General features: G+C 48.1%; 1 protein-coding gene across 1 annotated transcript in view; it reads right to left on the minus strand.

Annotated features, from left to right (window-relative positions):
- The window catches only part of HSPA4 (heat shock protein family A (Hsp70) member 4), a 711161-nt gene that overhangs the window by 455130 nt on the left and 240553 nt on the right, over positions 1–15478 (minus strand). Inside the window, exon 8 of the mRNA XM_069652484.1 lies at positions 10691–10767. Within this exon, the coding sequence (XP_069508585.1) occupies positions 10691–10767 (77 nt within the window). The remainder of the gene's footprint in view (positions 1–10690; positions 10768–15478) is intronic.

The following is a 15478-nucleotide window of genomic DNA, read 5'->3' on the forward strand; positions in this document are numbered from 1 at the left end:
ATTTTTTCCACCAGTTAAGAGTGTGAGCCTTTTTCCCACTCTTACATGTGTTTTGCTATGTTTATTTTCACTGTGTGCTCTTGGGCACTGGAGCCTCACCTACTCCATGTGCACCATGTTGTGTATGTTACACAGTACCTTCAGTGCAGTGAGACAGGGTTGTCTTTGAGACTCCCCTCCCCCCGCCCTCCCTGACTTCATTTTTCTGGGCCGACAACCGTCCCCCAGAAACAGGTAAAGTTGCCATCAACTTTATATAGTCCCTTTAAACTGCAGACCCAGTGCACCCCATCTTACAAGGAGTTTTGGAAAGAGTTAACTCTTATCCCTTTTTTGTCTGTGCCTCTTGGAGCCTTGTTTCGCTCCCTTAACTTTAAGACTTGGCTGGTGGCAGTTTTTATCTACCCTAACATTACTACCGCGATTATATTTTATAAACGTGGTACTGTTTTAGGCTATATTAGCCTCAAACATAAACCCGCTTAACCAAATACATTTTATTTTGGTTCCAGCTGGGTTTAGTCGCCATTTCTTTTTGTTAAAGTCTCATGTTTTTCTCTGCGCACCAAACTGGGGAGGATTCCTTTGTTCGCCGTCTTTGCGCGGGTTTCTACTTCTCCTTAAGGCACCGGATAGTCTAGGTAGGCAGGATGTGAGGGAGGGATCTTCGGACCCCTGCCATGGGTTGCCTTAGGAACTCAAGTCGCACTCTTGTCTGATTGGATAAGGGGACTGGCCTTGCCAGGCCAGCCACCCTGCTGTGTGATTGACAGCCAGGCTGTATGAATGGGGGAAAACTGCATAAAAAGCAGGTCTCTGGAACTGGAAGAGCAGAGTCGCCACTGGAACGAAAGAACCAACGAGGAACTGGAAGAAGAGTAACTAGTCTTTAAATTCCTAGACCCAGCAGACACTATCTTCCAATAGAGTGCGGGAGGGGTTACCTAGTATCCCCTGTGTCTAGAAACTCACCTAGCAGTCAAATGCTACCTTTTCCTATCGAAATGGTTGGTGGCAGTGGTTTTACAGTGAACTACCATGATTTTTCCCAACCGCAAACAACGGTAGCATTAAATTGTGGGAGCCATCTGAGCCCCCTCTAAAAAACAAAAACAAAACAGGTACTGGTCTTTATTCGATGTTTCTTTTTGGAAAGGTCTTTCTAGAGTTTGTCTCTGCGCTCCAAACTAGGTTTGGCCCCTTTGTTCCTGCGCCTTTGGCGGGCTTCAGGACTGAAGACCGCCTCTGGCGCCAGAGTGTCTGGGGTGGGCAGGAAGTGAGGGAGGTGGGCAGGGAGGGAGGTGCCCAAAACTCCCTGTGCTTTGTCTCCTAGGAGACCCAAATTTACTCTGGCGTGATTGGCTGACTGTCAGGCAAAGACAGCCACCCTGCTGGGTGAGTGGCAGTTAGGCTGGAATGAAAGGGAGAAAACGAAATAAAAAGGCAAGTCTCTTGGCTTGGAAGACAGTCGACCACTGGAACGAAAGAACCGAAGACGAGCTGGAAGAAGACAGCTGCTGCAACTCCTGGACGTTTGTTTGCCCTGTTGCAGGTCCAAATCGTCAAGTTCATCTCGACAGAGAAGCCCTGCAAGGACTTCTCACTCTGAGTTGGAGGGATCAATCAACTCGTAAGCCACCTGGACACCATTCTGAGCTGGTTGTAGTTTCCTCAGAGTGCTGCAGGAAACCGAACCACCAGGGAGGAGGACACCAGTTTGTGTGCTTGACTACAGCTAACGGAATCGAAGATTTGCCAACTTTGTGACCAGTCCCCACAACCGTTTTTTACCTATACAAGACTCTAGCCCATTGATTTTGGCCTACCTATTACATTTAATCAACTCCTCCGGTGAACTCAAAATATTTGCACTGTTTAAGAGTAACCGTAATTCTTTTTTTTTTTTTTTAACTGATGCCTTTTGCTCCTACTTCAAATGCTCTGAATGACATTTTGCTACACCTTCAAAGTAGTTTAAATATCACAGAACCAGATAGTGTGAAGTACTGAAGTATATTCTTGTGTGCTATTGATTTCCTCCTTTTAGTGCATGTTTTCTAACTGACTGTGATAAATGTTTTACCAAGAAACCTTGAGTATAAGTGTCTGAATACTGTAGACCTATGTAACACCCTTACAGCTCACATTCCCTCTTGAGATAAGCCTGGCTGCTCAGCTCGCTACCAAAAACTGAGTGGTACAGACTTAAACCAAAGGTTGGTTTTGCTTACACCTGTAGTCATAGTTGTGTGTAGTGGTCCCAGAGGGTACTGCATGCAAACTTTGCCTAACAGGAATGCCTTTGGACCTTCAATACTGCTAGCAGTTCCAACAGGTTTATGTGGTCGCTTGCTACCACTGGGGCCCACTCGCCGTGCGGCGTCTGGTGAATGAGGCGAGCCCCACCCAGTCAGATGCGTCCGTGGTTAGTGGCTTATACTGCAGGGGGTAAAGGTCTTCCCCTGCAAGAGTGTTTCCCTTGACCACCACTGCAGAGATTGAACGTGGGCTGCTGAGACAACCACTAGATCATCCCATTGTCCGTTGACCCGACACCATTGTCTCAAGAGCCACTCTTGCATGCGCAGACACGTGTGGGACTAGATAAATGCAGGATGCCACCATCCACAACAGTCGCATGGCCTTGCGTACAGTCACATCGCGATTGGCTGCATAGTGAGGGATCTGAAAAAGCAGCTTTTGAAGCCTCTCAGAGGGGAAGACAAGGCAGTCTTTGGTCCAAATTAGAGTGCCCCAAAAATTGTTTGATTTGGCTGTGGTCTAGACACGACTTTCTCGTTGATCGAGAACACCAGACTAAAGAGGAGAACCATCTGATTATTTGAAAGGCATGTTCTGTACGAATCCACGGTTATTAGCCAGTCGTCAGGGTAAGGTTAGACTGGAATGCACTGCCTGCACAGGTGACCCACTACTACCGCCAGTACCTTTAATAACACCCTTGGGGCTGAGGCAATGCCGAAGAGAAGGACCCTGAACTGATCATGCTTGTTCTCAATCATGAAGCTTGGATACTTTCTGTGCGCTGGCAACATTGAAATATGAAAGTATGCATCTTTCATATCCAGTGTTGCCATGTAATCTTCCTGCCTCAGAGGGATTACTTCCTGCAATGCTGTCATTCTCAACTTCTGTGGCTTGACAAATGTATTCGCTGGGCGCAAGTCTAATGCAGGGCACATGGTGAGACCTGAGGGAAGGGGACGACTTTTCTTTAAGGATTTCCAGCTCCTCCAGCAGAATCTGCAGGTGTGCTGGCGATCGGAGTCAGTGACTTGGAGGATAGTATCGAAGTGACCGGTGGAACACAATACAATAACCGTGGACAATGGTCTTGAGCACCCACTGGTTGGCGGTGACCCCCTCCCATGCTTGAAGGAAAGATGTTAAACGTCTCCTGACCGGGGAGGAATGGAGGGGACCCGGACTGGTGAGTCATTTGGGAGCGGAGGCTGGAGCGCCTCTTGGGGTGGAATTTCTGCCCCTGCCTTTGCCTCTTCGCTGTCCCTTCTGTTGGTATTGATTGGTGCCAGAGGCACCTTGTGTAGAGGACCATGATGTGCCTACTGTGTCATAATGGTTGTGTGGAGATCTGGAGAAAGACCTTCCCCCGAAAGGAAAGGCAAGAGTTAACTCCCTCTTGCTGGTAAGGCCTAGCAGTTGTCCGATTTAGAGACTTTAGAGACTCATGCTCTTTCTTCTCGGTCTCCAAGGCATCATCCAGAGCCCTGCCAAACAAATTTGTGTCTGCCACTGGTTTGTTAAGGAGGCCTGCGTCTCTGGCCTAAAACCTGAATTCTTAAGCCAGCATGACTTAAGAAACATGCCTTGGGCTAGAGTTCGCCCAACAGTCTCTGCTGCATCCAAAGTATTCTTTACAATGTTGTGGGTCACCTGCTTCCCTTCCGAGACAATCGCCAGCAGGTTTGATCATACAGGGACTGTTTGGACTCCCTCCTGGAGCAGGTTCCACTGCACATCACTATAACTGGTAACAAGTGGTTATTAGCAATGCTTGTGGAATATGCTGCTTAAGTGGTGATGCGTTTGACCCAGGGCGTACCACTTCTTGCCTTTTTTATCGGTGGTGCTTCAGAAGTAGATAGTTGTACCCCAGCCCCCTTCCTGGTGGTACTGACCACCAGGGGGTCTGGAGTGGCATGCCCTCGGATGTAGAACGGTGAGAAGGAGATGGGCGAAAATGTTTCCACTCGAAGGTTCACAGCCCTTGTAAAGGCAGGGGACAGCAAGGACGGTGCAAGGCATTTTATTATGGAATTTAACAGGGGGCTAGCCTGATTCGTGAGAGTTTTCTCCTTCAGGATGTCATCCACAAAGTCAGTATCTTTAACAGCTTCCTGCGTGGCAATTTGGAAATGTTCTGCAGCCCTTTTCAGGATTGCATTAAAAGCTATCTGATAATCAATGGGCAATGCTTGCCTCTGGAGGTGAGGAGGGAGGGTCTGGACAAAGGGCGTATGGGTCCAGAGCATGAGTGGAGGAAAGCCAAGGAGTTTCCTCTTCAGGCTGATCTGTACCCCAGTCTGGGCAGGGGTCAGGTATATCTCTGCTACAGGGATTGACATTCTGGCCACAGGGAACCTCGTAGACCAGTGGTCTTCAAACTTTTTTGGCCTGGGCCACCACTGAGCAAAGTTTGGGCAGGCCGGGCCCCCCCAAAAGTGCCAGATGGACAGTATGTAGAAATCGCTATGAACCTTTGAGTGCCGTCACCGCATCCTATTCCCAGTACAGACCCTGGGCTCTCCCACCACTATCCCAGTGTTGCCGCCCATCATGCTCCTACCACAGTCCCATAACACAAGCATACACACATCCATACACATTTAAATAAAAAATAAATCACCATTAACGTACCTTCTGCAGGGGCTGCTTTACAAATTGACTAAAATGCCCCGCTCCAGGTTGCTCTGCCTGTATGTGCGAGGAGGCTCAGGAGCACCCCCTCACACATACATACATGCAGTGCCCCAGTCAGCATTTCCAATGAGCTATGCAAGGCTGGCGAAGCAAAACTCCCCCAGCGTTGCATGGCTCAGTGATCATGTGCGGCTGGGGAACTGAACTGTCAAAGGCAAACAGTGGGCCTCATTAAGAGGTGGGCGGTAAGGGATTACTGGCACCGGTAAGGGCACAGGTGCCAGTAATCCCTTACCGCCCTACTACGAGTTCCCCGTTGCGGGTCCTTCCTTAATGCCTGGTTTTTGCAGGCGTTAAGGACGGGACCCGCAAAGGGATACCAGGATCAATAACTGTACCGCAATTTTCGGTACCAGTATTGTCACCTTCCCATTGAGCCCTATGGGGCTCAAATGGGAATTGGGAATGGCCCTGGTGAATGGGGAATTACCGGTCCCTCCTACCTCGGAATGGACCGGTAATTGCTCCATTCACAAGGCCGGAGTTGGAACGAGTTTGGAGGCAGCCATGCCGCAAACATCGGCATGGTTACCTCCAAACTCGTAATGAGGCCAGTTTTTCCCTTTGACACTTGAGCCAGCCTAGGAGCACTCCCTCAGCTGGAGAAAGCAGCTGAGGGAGTGCTCAGTGTTTCACTGGCCTGGCTCCTCGGCTCCTCCGTAATGGGTGAGGGGGGCCAGTGGGTGGACGCCCCCTCACCCATTATAGATGAGCCGGCAGGCTTGGACTGGCCTATAGGACAATAGGGCGATGACGTACCAAAATGTAACGCTCACCTGATTCCCGTAGAGGCGCCGGTCTTTACTGGGCGTATACCGTATCTTCAAAGGTGATGTGTAACACACGGCTGGCTCTTTGGGCTGGACCTCTGTGCACTGTATGTCTGACTCGAAGGGTAAGATGTCTTAGGTAAGTGAACGCCGTGCTCTCCATCTGCCTCGGGGCAGGGTGATGTAACCAGTTTCTTCACTGGATAAGGGGAGCAGGCCTCTTGACTTAAGAGGACTGCTGTCCATCGTTTACTGCACGAACGGTAAGTTTTGAGTAATTCTAATGTCTTTAAAAGTCTTTAGTAATGATGTCTCTTGTTTTGCAGGGTTCCGGCGATGGCGGGCTGAAGTGAGTTGAAGATGGAGCCCGTGTGATGAATAGAAGCGCCTGGAAGCACGTAAGTAAGCGCTTGTTGCCTGCTTCACGATGCGCTCTGTCTTTTTATTTTGCAGGTACAAGTTCGGAGCAGCTGCAGGGTGCCGGAATGCCCACTGGGTTAGATGTGGAAAGGAGTAATGGCACGTGAGTATTAAAGTTCCCCAATGTCTTTAAACGCACCTTGTTTTGTCTTTCAGATGCGGGATGCAGCGCCGAAGGCCTCCGGAGCGTGCAAAGAGTTGGTAAGCCTTTGTCTTTCAGATGCCGGAATGCAGCGCGAGGCGTTGGTGACAGCCGATGGACCAGGTAAGTGAAGTGCTGTCACTGAAGACCGTAATGCTAACCTGTTCTTTCTTGTCTTTATAGGTGTTGCTGAAGACTGGATTCAGGATGGTAAGCCTTTTTCCTTAGGCCCAGGATCAGATGCAGAAGACACGATGAGCGTTCTGCTGCAGAGGATGCAGAATAACGCAAAGCAAGATTCATCCATCGGGTGTGGTTTAAATAGCCTCCTGTAGTGCTTAGGTGTCTCCATCCACAGCCAGGCCTAGGTAAGAAAAGAGTTCCTGCTTTCCAGAAGAGTTCCAGTGTTCTGAACCTAGGGAGTGGCTCCTGCCCCACCCAACAGGAAAAGTAGTTCCAAACAGAAGAGGATCAGAGGCTCAACTGGCAAGCAAGTAAGCAGCATGGTCTGCTGCAGGTAAGTCCACCCAAGCATTATGAGCCCTGCGCTTCCAGCGCTGGGACTGGGCATATTTATGAGCCTGGTGCCACTGGCGCCAGGACTGGGTCCAAAAGGTCCCAATTGGGACTGGTTGGCACTCGGAACCTGGGTTATGGATCTGCTTCCAAGGGAGTTGGGAAAACCCTGACCTTTTGGAAGCAGAAATCATGACACAAAAATACAAAATGCTAGTGTAGGACAGTCAAAATGGGCCACTTTTTTGGAAAATGTGGGCCAGTTTGAGGAGTTAGTTCACTATGCAGCTAGTAGTTTTGACCATTGTTGCTGAATAAATATTCTTTGAATATCACAATGTGTTTACATTTCAACAAAAAACAACCCCTTGGGTACTATTCAAATAGTCTGTGACTAAAGGACTGAATATCCATTTGCAACTGCTGGCCATTTTTTCATTGGTGCCCAAGACCGTTTCATGATCCAGTCTGACCAGGTGAGCTGCCCACTCCCATTTCCTCCAAACTTTTTTTTTACATTTCATTCTGGGCTCTGGCTCCCCCCCCCCCTAGGAGGCGGCCACGCCCCCATGGGGGGGGGGGCGCTCCCTACAGTTTGAAGACCTCTGTCGTAGACCTTTTGAGGTTCTGAGAGATCAAATACTTCTTCCTGTGGGTAAGGACGCATCTTTGGTAAGAGAGGGCAGGGCAGGTATCCTCCTCCCTAGGTCTCTTAGGTGTGATCAACCTTTCTGAAAAGTCCACAAGCTGTGAAAGTTTATCCATATAGCTCTCAAACCTCACTCTGTTCCACAGAGATGAACCGGAGTGGTCAGGAGGAAGAAAAGGCTCTACAGGAGAACAAGAGTCCATAGAATGAAGGGATTTGTCCGACAGTCTTAAAGAGGGGTTGGGACCCATCCGAATACTCCTCTAGAAGAGAGGATGAGCTTTTTTGGCCTATTTGCCTCCGAAACAATATTTGCGAGACTCTCGCGTAGCTCCAGTGGTTGAGAGGGAGATTTTGCCGCGCCTACAGACGTCGTTGTGGTTTTCTGCTCTGCCGAAACCTTTGGGGCTGATGTGCTCTTGGGTGGCACGTCAGCAACAGAGTAAGACGCCCATATGGTTGGAATGCCCGATCGCATACCACTTGTCCCCACAACCGCCGGATGGCCGATTGTGAGGAGCAGTAGGCACTGTCAAAACATTAGATGTGCCTGCTGGAGTCTGCTGCTTCGACGTATCCGTTGAGGGAGACTGTGGGGTTGAATGCTTAGCCGTCGATGGTGCAGGTGTGACCCTCTCGCCGGGGTGTGATCTCCCCATTGCAATGCCGGCGGCATGCCTGTCGGGGCCAGGGACTGGGAACTGGACGGTTCCACCAAAAGGTCTATGGCTTCCACATCAGAGCCATGGCTTTCGCTAGAATCCTTGCTGTCTGCGATGGGCACCTACGGGGGAACCACACTGCCTGCATCGCGTAGGACGCCCACCATTTCATCCACCTATCCTTTAGCGTCTTAGGACGGAAAACGTTGCAAGACTCGCATGATTGCTCGTCATGATCACGAGGGAGACACTTGTTGTACTTGCGATGGGTGTCTTTCCACACGTATTGGCCGTTAAAGGACGGACAACATAAATAGAGTCCTCTACCTAGTAGCGGTAAAGGGCAACAGCCAGAACAGAAAGGGAAAATGGGGAAAAGCAAATGCATTCTCAGAGAATCAAACCCTGGGGCCCAACTCTCCCTACTGTATAGGCCTGGCCTGAGGGCCGAGGCCACAGGGTCAACAGTGTCGACAGTGTCGACCGATGTAGTGCTGAAAGCCGCAGACGTCTTCAGCAAAGGGGTCCACGAAGCAGCCGTCGAGATTTTAAGTTGAAGATTAGACGACCACTGGTCGTGGGACAAAGGAATTATAAAATATAACTTTCAAGCTCTGCATATGGCGACCAAATAGTTGGGTGGAAAAAACAATCTGGGGGACCTCTACGCGTGTGGGGTTTTGGTTACACTACACATCACGTTAGGGATAGTGTTACAGGCACGCCCATGTAGACGTCCCCCTTCAACCCTCGAACAAAAGCTATAATACTCTGCAATTACCACTAAATGTCAGACTATATGCACAGCATGTGTTTCTAAGCAGATTAACAAGCATCAGAGTAGGTTTCCGAGTACGTACAGCCTGAAGGACATGTCAGTTTCCCCATGGCAAATTAGCAAAAGCCAGTATATTGAAGCTGAAGGCCTCACTGCAAAAAAGAGCAGGCCAGTAAAAAAATAAAACATTCATGTTCACAGAAATTGCAAGGTAAGGTGACTTATGGCATAAGATGAAGATCGTTTAAGCCACTTTGTTTCGCTTGAAATGACGGCAGCCAAGTGTGTTGGCTCACATGGTTGTCCAGGGACACTTCTGAAGGCTTCAAGGCACAGCTCCTCAAGCAGATGATCAAGACTGGTTGCTTTCACCAGACTGAAAGTTGAATAATTAACGAGTGTCATCTGAGATCAGAGGATCAGGACATCACCGGGCTAATCACTGGAGTCGATGCTGGTCAGCTGCAGGAGTCGTCCACGGGTCCTCAGCAGGCTGCTCTTCATCATTGGAACCAAGACTTATATGAAGATCTGTCGATTAGCTGCAGGAGCCCTCCTTTCATCCGAGAGTCAGGCCGGGAGCTAGCCCCAAGCCTACCTATGGTAAGCATCTGCAACATCCAAACAGTGCAGGTTTGGCCAATCCAGGACAACACCGATCACCACATCTGTCCAGCAACAGACTTAGGCGCCCAAGGAAGTGGGCTAGGACCAGACACTCCCAGCCCCCTTCTGCTGGCTCACACACACAAACTTCAACTGCCCGCGTAAGGAGTTACCATATATGGCATTAACTGACCTGAAAAGGAAAGAAGGCGGCCAAAGGACAAGATGGCCAAAGAACAAGCAAAAAGCTCATGTCATGGCCATTTTAGGGTGCTAGCCACCTTTATTAGTCATTGGCAGTAAACGCAAAAGAATAAACAAAAACGGTCAAAATCACAGCTGCCAGCTGCTTGCGTTAAGCACATTGTCAAAGTAACCAAAAAGCCATTCTGTAAAAGCCTTTGATACAAAGTATCTTAACGACACTTCCCAGTAAGGGGAGGTGTGCAATTGTAAAAACACAAGAACACAAGAATTGCAAAAAAGACTAAGGCTCTCAGTACTAACAATCTTAGGGACTAGTCTGTTCCCCCAAAGGAATGAGCAAAACTGGCAAGTGAAGAAAAGCAGAGGCTTTACTGACCTCCAAAAATCACAACCGGGTTAAAAAAATAAGCAAAAAGACTGGGGTCCCATAGTAATGTGCAAACAGAAAATCTGTCCTAAAATGCCTTATGGTGGAGAGAAACGTACTGACCATTTCTGGAGGCAGAATTTAAGATGTGTGTCTTTGATAGTCAAAATACCACTATACTGGCTGCTTCAGTTAAAATACATAATAGCAATTAAAGTACAAAAGCATGCGACGAGGCAAGCATTTAACCAGGTATACAGAAAACATCCTTGTATGATATTAAATTATGTTTATTTGTTCTAGTTAATTTATTTAGAAAACTGCATAAACAATTTATCATCCGGATTAAGTTACGGGCTCTCCACAAGTAAAGTTCAAGCCAGAGATCACCACACCTACCCGTATCCTACGCTGTAAGGCATTTGAGCACATTAAACACCAATGCTCATTCCCAGCTCCATGATTCAATATTTCAAAAATACTAAAAGTTCAATAAATCTGGTATTCTCACTACTAATGCTACTTTTTCGTGCAATGTTTGGTGTCAGCCAAACTGGTATTTAAAGCTAGATAAAATTGACATCTAAAATTGGTCTTTATGAAATACTTACTGGCTTGTTCCAAAACACTGCGAAGAGGTGCTTCCACTTTAGCCAGAATGCTATCACACATCTCTTCGAAATGACCCCTTGTAAATGGAAAAAAGTTAAATCAAAACACAATAGCTGAAACAAGGATGCCAAACAATTTTACATTGTTCCTCCTTCAGATTCTGAAATAGGCCAACTAGGGATTTGTGTTAAGTGCAGGAAAAAGACCACAAACCAAGATCTGCAAAACATCCAACGTACTTTTCATTAGTATTACTCACTCTAGTACAGACCGAAAATAATCAATCCTCACCTAATGTAAAAGCAGCCGTGGGTTGTTCAGTCGGGAATAAGAATGGTTAACATGCACACATTTCCAGTGAGACAGATGCAATCTAAATTTACTATAACAAAATTAAAAATGCAACACAAAAGCTGCTACTTTAATTTGTAAATTTCAACATGAAATATCATTCCGACTACTTCATGTCAATCACATACGTGTGTAGTATGAAATAAATTCACAAAAAATGCATGCTCCCCCTCACATTTGGATAGGAGAAGGATAGTGTAGAATGCTGCAGCTTTTGTGGCAAGACATTTCTTGGCTTCAACTATCTTCTCTGTCTTCTACCTTTCCCAACAGGAGCAGGTTACCTGCAAACCCCTCCCGATATTAAAATATTCTCCTTCCTCCCTGGCTATCTCAACCGCTAACCAACAGCCTAAACACCAAATGCCACATGTTTACTTCCTGTAAGATTTAAGTACCCTTTCTCCAAGGCACTAACCCAACTTCACTATCCTTACCCACCCTCTTTTCATCCATGCTCGCAACCTTGGGATGCACAGTGTATCCCCAAATCCCAAGTATGCCTCCTCCCTTGTTGCAGGCTCCAACTGGTACTTTCGAATGGAGTGTCTAACCACACAGACATCAAAGTAATTTAATCAGCAGAACTCTTCAAGAAAAGATTTACTTTCCCCTTGCTTGTCAGTTAAGGAAAAACCAACCCTGACAAAAAAACATGTGATCCTTTTTTCATCTGACTGTTCAAAGCACCTCATGACTCACAAAAAGATCATTGTAAATTGTACCCATGTAAAAATAGGCCCCATGACCTGCCTGTTTTATAATCCATCTACTGTCCTCTATTCGCAATCCCCAGCTAGGGCAGAAATCAATTCTATGGGGGCTTCTACTCTTTTGCTTGCCCCCTTTGGTTGTAAGATTTATTTAGGTGGTCAGAGGGACTGCTGTAGTCCCACTGATAGCAACTGTTTAAGGATATTGTTTAATGGTAGCCGAGATGGTGCCCGTTAAGACTGATTTTCTGTAGTCTGGCCTCTTGGACAGATGTATAGAAGGTCAATCTAGTATAGTGACAGGGACAACTCTGGAAGCTGTAGCCAAACCAGCTCAAGGTAGGTGGACGAGTGGTCTAGGCTAAGTCATGAGGTGAGCTAAGGTGTCCTCAATGAGCACATAGTGAAAAGTCAGGGAACACACTTAGACAATCGGTTATAAAAATTACTATTTCAGGCCATACACTAGGAAAAAGGACTACTAGCATGTAATGTCACAACACTATATACAAAACAAATGTATACAATCACTGGAGTAGGGTAAATAAACTACTGAAAATGAAATTATTTGTATGCAGCCCAACAGGTCCACAGAGATGCAACACTAAATTTAGTAGTCCATCCATAAGGTGTATAGGGCCTTGTGCCCAAATGTTCAGCCAAGTACCTCACAGATTTGTTAAGGGGTCTCTGGGGTACAATGAAAAGTTCCAAGTGGTAGAGGACAAGTTATTCTAACAAAAGTGTCCAACGTTCGGAGTGCCTGTGCTAACAAGCAATGGCAAAGACACTGTTGTAAAGGTTTCTAAAAACCACCAAAACTTTAGAAGGGGATAGGGGTTTAGGCAATTATCGTTACAACTCACCCATTATACTCAGATTCTTTTGGGTCTTGGCAGGTCTTCTGAAGAGGGCCAAAGGTCGCTTTCCCACCATCAGCTTCAGCCCTTGATGCCCAGGGGTTGCAGGTTTAAGCACTTCTCCAGTTGACGACAAATGCTCCAAGTTCTTAAAGTTGGAGAATGCAGAAGAACTCTATGCAGGGTCCGGATGCAGGAAAACTTTTGGACAACGGACTGTAATGCAGTGACGCAGTAGGACACAAGCCGCGGTCACACTGCCGTCTCTGGTTCCCTCGATGCTGGAACCACCAAATTTGTCAGAGGTGAGTCTTGTAGGTGGCAATCCCTCAAGTTCCAGGCCTCAATGTGTAACAGCGACATCTGCAGCACGGTAGCACAGAGTCTGAGCTGATCAGCCACTGGGTGGTCCAGGGGTACTTCGAGGCTCTTCTTTGCAGGACTCGGAGCTGACTGAGAATAGATGTTCCTCTCCACTCAGAGTTGCAGCTCCTTCACAGAACTGCTGGAGATCAAGACAAGGCTCTTCCAAGACAGTGGCAGAAATTGGCGCCAGGCATTTTTTCAACGGGTCCACAGTCTCAGGATACTTGGCTCCTCGGTTTCTTCAAGGATCTCGAGTGGGTGCAGGGGTACCCTTATCCAAAAAGCCAGGTACAAGCTGAAACTCAAACACCTCGAGCAGTGCTCCAATCAGGACCACAGGTGGCACAATTCATGAATACGACTCGCATACCGAAACCAGTTTGTGCATTGGGACCAGACAGTCCCAGCGCACTTCCTTACAGCAAACACATGGCCCTGCAGTAGCACGCAAAACATCTCTGATTTCCCAGGCACTGGAAGTCCATGAATGGATTTTCCTGGCCTCGCAGACCAGGAAGAAGGGTTTGAGACGAGATGGTCAAGGAACAAACGAAAAACCATGTAGCACGGACATGTTTGGACACTAGCCACTGTTGGTAGTGAAACTTGAGTACAGATAAAGTAAATTATTCAAATAAATAGTGGAAAGTAACTGCTTGAGAAACAAGGATACAAGTGAATGGGTCGGTGAATCAATAATGCACTCCTTTTGTTCAGTCACCGCAAATAAAGAAAAACACTTTAAATATTGTACCCGAGTATGGTAAATTCTAGTTTTTATGTAGAAACATCTATTTGAATGAAGTTCGGTACAAAGTAAATCACAAGGTTCCGGATTAGGTCATACAGAAAATCACAAAATAGTCAACAAATAAACACATTGCTTGGGCAGTAAACAGTACAATTCTCCGCCGTCTATCAATGGCGACCAGTGTCCAAAAAGTGAACACTTAGAACAATACAAGAAATGTTTTTACAAGACAGTGTAGATACAAAAAGTTTGTCTGCTCTACGTGGTCCGCAATTCACCAGCCGGCGCCACGATCGCTCTAGAGATTGTGACTCGGCCCAATGCCACATATCCTGTGCTTACTAGAAGAGAGGTGGGGGATCAGGTGCCCCCCCCTGCTTCCGGATGTGGAACATTGTGGTGGTGTTGTCGGTGAAGACCCTTAGCACTTTGCCCTTGAGGGACAGAAGGAAGTACATGAGGGCCCAGAACATGGCCCGAAGCTCCAGGTCGTTGATGTGCAGTGACTTCTCTGGAAGCCAAAGGCCTCTTGAGTGGAGATCTCCAGTGAGCGCGTCCCATCCCTCCAGGTAGGCATCCGTCACCATCTCCTGATGTGCTGGCGTCTGAAGGTCCATGCCCGCCGCGAACTGTGCCCCACAAATGGATCGCTTGACGGAAAGTCCTGTTGAGGGAGATCATGTCTTCAAAGCTTCCCGCCACTTGTATCCACTGGGTATCTAGGAACTCCTACAGCGGCCGCATCCGCAACCTGCACAGTCGCACGAGGTAGATGCATGAAGACATTATGCCGAGCAGGGACTTGATGGACCTCACCCTGCCTACTTCCATGGTCAACAGGCGTACCTTGCTCAGGATGGCCCTTCTCCTCCGACAGTGAAACCAGCCACTCCGTGTTGAGCCTGGCTCCCAGGAACAGGGTGTCCTGCGATGGCACCAACAGGACTTCGCAAAGTTTATCAGAACCCCAGTTCCGTGAGCAGGCGGGCAGTCCTCACTGTGTGGTCGACGGAGAGTTCCCTTGACTTCCCTCGGATGAGCCAATCGTCCAGATAGGGGTAGATGTGGATCCCCTGCAGGCGCAGCCGTGCTGCCACCAGTGCCAGGCACTTGGTGAAAACCCTCGGTGCCGACTTCAAACCGAAGGGCAGTGCCTTGAACTGATAGTGCCACCCCTGGACCACGAAGCGTAGACATTTTCAATGTCCTTTGTGTATGGGGATGTGGAATTATGCATCCTCCAGGTCCAGCGACGACATGAAGTCCCCCTTCTGTCCCAGCACGTGCTGAAGGGTGACCATCTGGAATTTTTAGGATCTTATGCATTTGTTGAGGCGGCGGAGGTCCAGGATAGGCCGCCAGCTGCAGTCTTTTTTCGGACGAGGAAGTACCGCAAGTATACTCCAGAGCCCCGGAGCCTCTTCGGGACAAGTTCTATCGCCCCCTTTGCCAGCATTGCTAGTACCTCTAGAAGTATTTAGGGATGTCGTCTTCTTTCCTGGCCACCGGTGGAAAGTCTGGGCACTTCCTTTGGAACTCCAGAGTGTGCCCGTGGGCCAAGGCATCCATCACCCAGCGGTCAGCAGAGATGTATTCCCACACGCTGACGAATTTCGCCAGCCGGCCTCCTACCAGGGTGTTTAGGTGGGGGCCAGACATCACGGCCGGTTCAGTCCTGCTTCGCAGAGGTCTTGGCCCCTTGGCGACGATGTCCATGGCCTTGTTGCGGCCTCTGTAGGATTCCTG

The sequence above is a fragment of the Ambystoma mexicanum genome, chromosome 3p, assembly GCF_040938575.1.
Source record: "Ambystoma mexicanum isolate Mex_15411 chromosome 3p, UKY_AmexF1_1, whole genome shotgun sequence".
NCBI lineage: Eukaryota > Metazoa > Chordata > Amphibia > Caudata > Ambystomatidae > Ambystoma > Ambystoma mexicanum.